Here is a 2,773-nt window from a genome sequence, read left to right on the forward strand (position 1 = left end):
AAGGGGGGAGAAAATGAAAGTGTCTCACCCGCCCGGGAGGGGCGTCAGCGCCCGCCGGGCCGCCACTTGAAATGCACACACCCATGCCGGGAAAATCCCGGCGCACCATTGGCACTTGCCACGGTCGGTTACGAACACACCGGCCGGAGGGTTCACGCCAGCCGGCACGCCCATTCGCCCGATCGCCGCGGGCGGCTTTTGGCCCGGCTGGCGCCGGGCTGGCCTCTCTTTGGGGATGGTCCCTTCCGCCGGCGCATGCCGGCCCCATGGCACACTCCCTTTCTTTCACCCTCGCCCTCCCCCCCCCTCCACCCCCACCCCCCCCCCCCACACCCCCCTTCCGCCACCCCCAACCCACCACCCCGCCCCCCGCTTCTCCCTCCCCACCTCCTCGCCCTCCCCCCCCCCCCCCCCCCCCCCCCTCGCCCTCCCCCCCCCCCCCCCCTCGCCCTCCCCCCCCCCCCCCCCCCCCCCCCCCCCCCCCCCCCCCACAGTCCTCCGCGCCGCCCTCCCTCCCCTCCCCCGCCAATTCTCTTTGTTGCCCCCCGGCCTCATCCGCCGGGCTTCAGCCTACACCAGCACCATGGACGAACTGCACCACTGGGCCGAGGCCATGGTAGCCCGACGCGAGTTGTTCGGCATCCTGGACCCGGTCATTCCGCTTCCAGTTGACCAAAACCGAGGCCACAGCATTGTCCCTTCTCTGTCACCACGATCATCACCGCCACCCTCACCGCCACCCTCGCCGCCACCGGCCGCGCGAGCGCCAAAGAAATAAACCACCCGGCCAAGGGCCTCGCCGTGCTTTCGCTTCTTTCCATTCCCTCCCCCGCATGATGGCGGGCTCGGCGGAGCCCCAACGTCGGTGTCTTGCGTGTCTCAGGGGGTGGCTCCGCTGCTCGCCCGAAGGAGGGCCTGCCTCCGGCGGGACCACAGGAGTCGGAGCATCAGCGCGCCAGACAGGACGGCCAGCATCGCATTCAGAGCCAGCGCTCGGTTTGACGGATCGATCGTAGGCAGAAGCCGCGCGATGGCACCACGCATTGCCGCCCGGGACTCGGGGCCGAGAAGTCGGCCGCCGTTGGCGGCCGCTGCCGCCACCGCTGCCAGCAAGCCCTGGCGAAGACCGAACAGCAAATGCCGCAACCGGCCAAGGCCCGACAGTCCAACAGCCGACGGAGGGACCTTGGAGGCCGGCGTCGTGTCGGACCCCGCCGGGGGAGCCGGCTCCGAAGCAAGATCAGACTCGGGCCCTGGCAGGCCGGGTGAGGGATCTGCAGGGGCTGGCAATGGGCCATGCCGGGGTGGCGGATTCAGGGCCGCCCGGCCAGCAGCCAAAGCCGCCAACCAGGGGGACGTCGGGTCGGAAACGCCCTGGAGCACCAGCTCAGCCTGCGCCAATACCGCGGGGTCTGGGCTGCCGGCGGTCATCAGCGACAAAAACATGCCAAGCGCCGGCCCGGCCACCGACTCGCACTCGAGCAGCCAGTAACGGGCAGCCGGGCTGGTCGCGGCCACCAGGAAGGCTGGGCCCAAGAAAAGACCCCACAGCCGGGGCGCCGGGTTGGGCTCATCACTCGGTGGACAGGACACCTCGAAGAGCCGGGCCGCATGTGCCAGCAGACCGACCGCCAGCAGCAGGTCGACCGGCACACACTCCGAGCCGTTGGAGTCCAGCGCCTCGGCTTGCGTCCGGAGCATGTCCCCAGCCACCAGGGCCAGACAGGTGCACCCGTCCAAAGCCGACTCCGGGAAGCCCTGCAGCGCACGCTGCAGGGCCGCCAGCACCAGCGCGCGCCGTCCAAGACCGGAGGCCACTTGCGCGTCGTCAGCGAGCACCGCGCGCAGGAAGTCCGCGGCGCGGGCAAACTGGCCCTCCCCAAGGTGGCCGGGGGCCGCGGGAGTCTGACCCTCGGGCTTCGGCTCCTGAGCCTGGCCCAGCCAATTGGCGAAGGCGCACAGCAGGGCCGGCGGCGAGCTGAGTGCCACCAGCCAGCCGGTGGTGTCCGGGCCTTCGGCCAGCACACCGGGCCCCGGGGTGTCTGACCCGGCGAAGGCGCCCGTCAGGGCAGCCTGCCAGAGGGCGAGGGCCTCGACGATTGAGGCGTGCGCAGGGGACCCGAGCTCGACAAATGCCGGCAGGGAGGCCCGCTTGAGGGAGGGAACCACATGCTCAAGCCAGAGGCGCCAGGCTTCGGGTCGGTCCCCAGAGCCAACTGCCCGGGCAAACGAGTGGGCCAGAGGTTGCATGGAGTGGGGCGTATTTCCGGGCGGAGGGAAATCCACTGGGAGAAGGGGAAATGTCAATGAAAGGGACAAATGGCGTGGGAGGAAAGCAGGATGGGGCGGGGGGGGGGGGGGGGGCATGTTGCAGGCGGTGTAGACCAGGGGCCAATGCTAGGCGGCTGAGCTGTTGACGCAAGCACCCCGGCGCGGAGAGAAGAGGGGCCCCACGCCTCCAGGCAACATGCGGCAATCGGCAGCCAGTGTGACCGGGTGCCATGGGTGTGTGTGTGGGGAGGGGGCGCGCCCGCCAGACGGGGAAGGGCGCGCCCGCCAGACGGGGAAGGGCGCGCCCGCCCGCACCGAGGAAGCCCGGTCTCAAGCTACGCTGCGGACCGCACACAGGGCATGTTGCCGGGGAGGACGGCTGGCCCCCCGCTGACCCTTCACGGCTGGGGATAATGTTGGAAGTGAGTATCAACGGCCGTCCATCGGTGAGGAGGCCGCCTTCGATACTTCCGTCGGGGGGAAAAGGCGAGCGCATGGGAGG

At 70.6% G+C, this 2,773-nt stretch overlaps 1 protein-coding gene across 1 annotated transcript; it reads left to right on the forward strand.

Moving 5' to 3' along the window:
- The first annotated feature begins 793 nt into the window (after positions 1 to 793).
- H696_01221 (hypothetical protein) lies at positions 794 to 2,339 on the forward strand. The gene has a single exon (XM_009495106.1). The coding sequence runs from the start codon at positions 1,297 to 1,299 to the stop codon at positions 2,044 to 2,046; it is 750 nt and encodes a 249-aa protein (XP_009493381.1). The 5' UTR covers positions 794 to 1,296; the 3' UTR covers positions 2,047 to 2,339.
- Positions 2,340 to 2,773: the final 434 nt, after the last annotated feature.

The sequence above is a fragment of the Fonticula alba genome, assembly GCF_000388065.1.
Source record: "Fonticula alba strain ATCC 38817 unplaced genomic scaffold supercont2.2, whole genome shotgun sequence".
Taxonomy (NCBI): Eukaryota; order Rotosphaerida; family Fonticulaceae; genus Fonticula; species Fonticula alba.

What these genes read in the sequence shown, in the direction of transcription:
- H696_01221 (XM_009495106.1), top strand. Translation starts at nt 1,297, where the DNA reads ATGCCGGGGTGGCGGATTCAGGGCCGCCCGGCCAGCAGCCAAAGCCGC.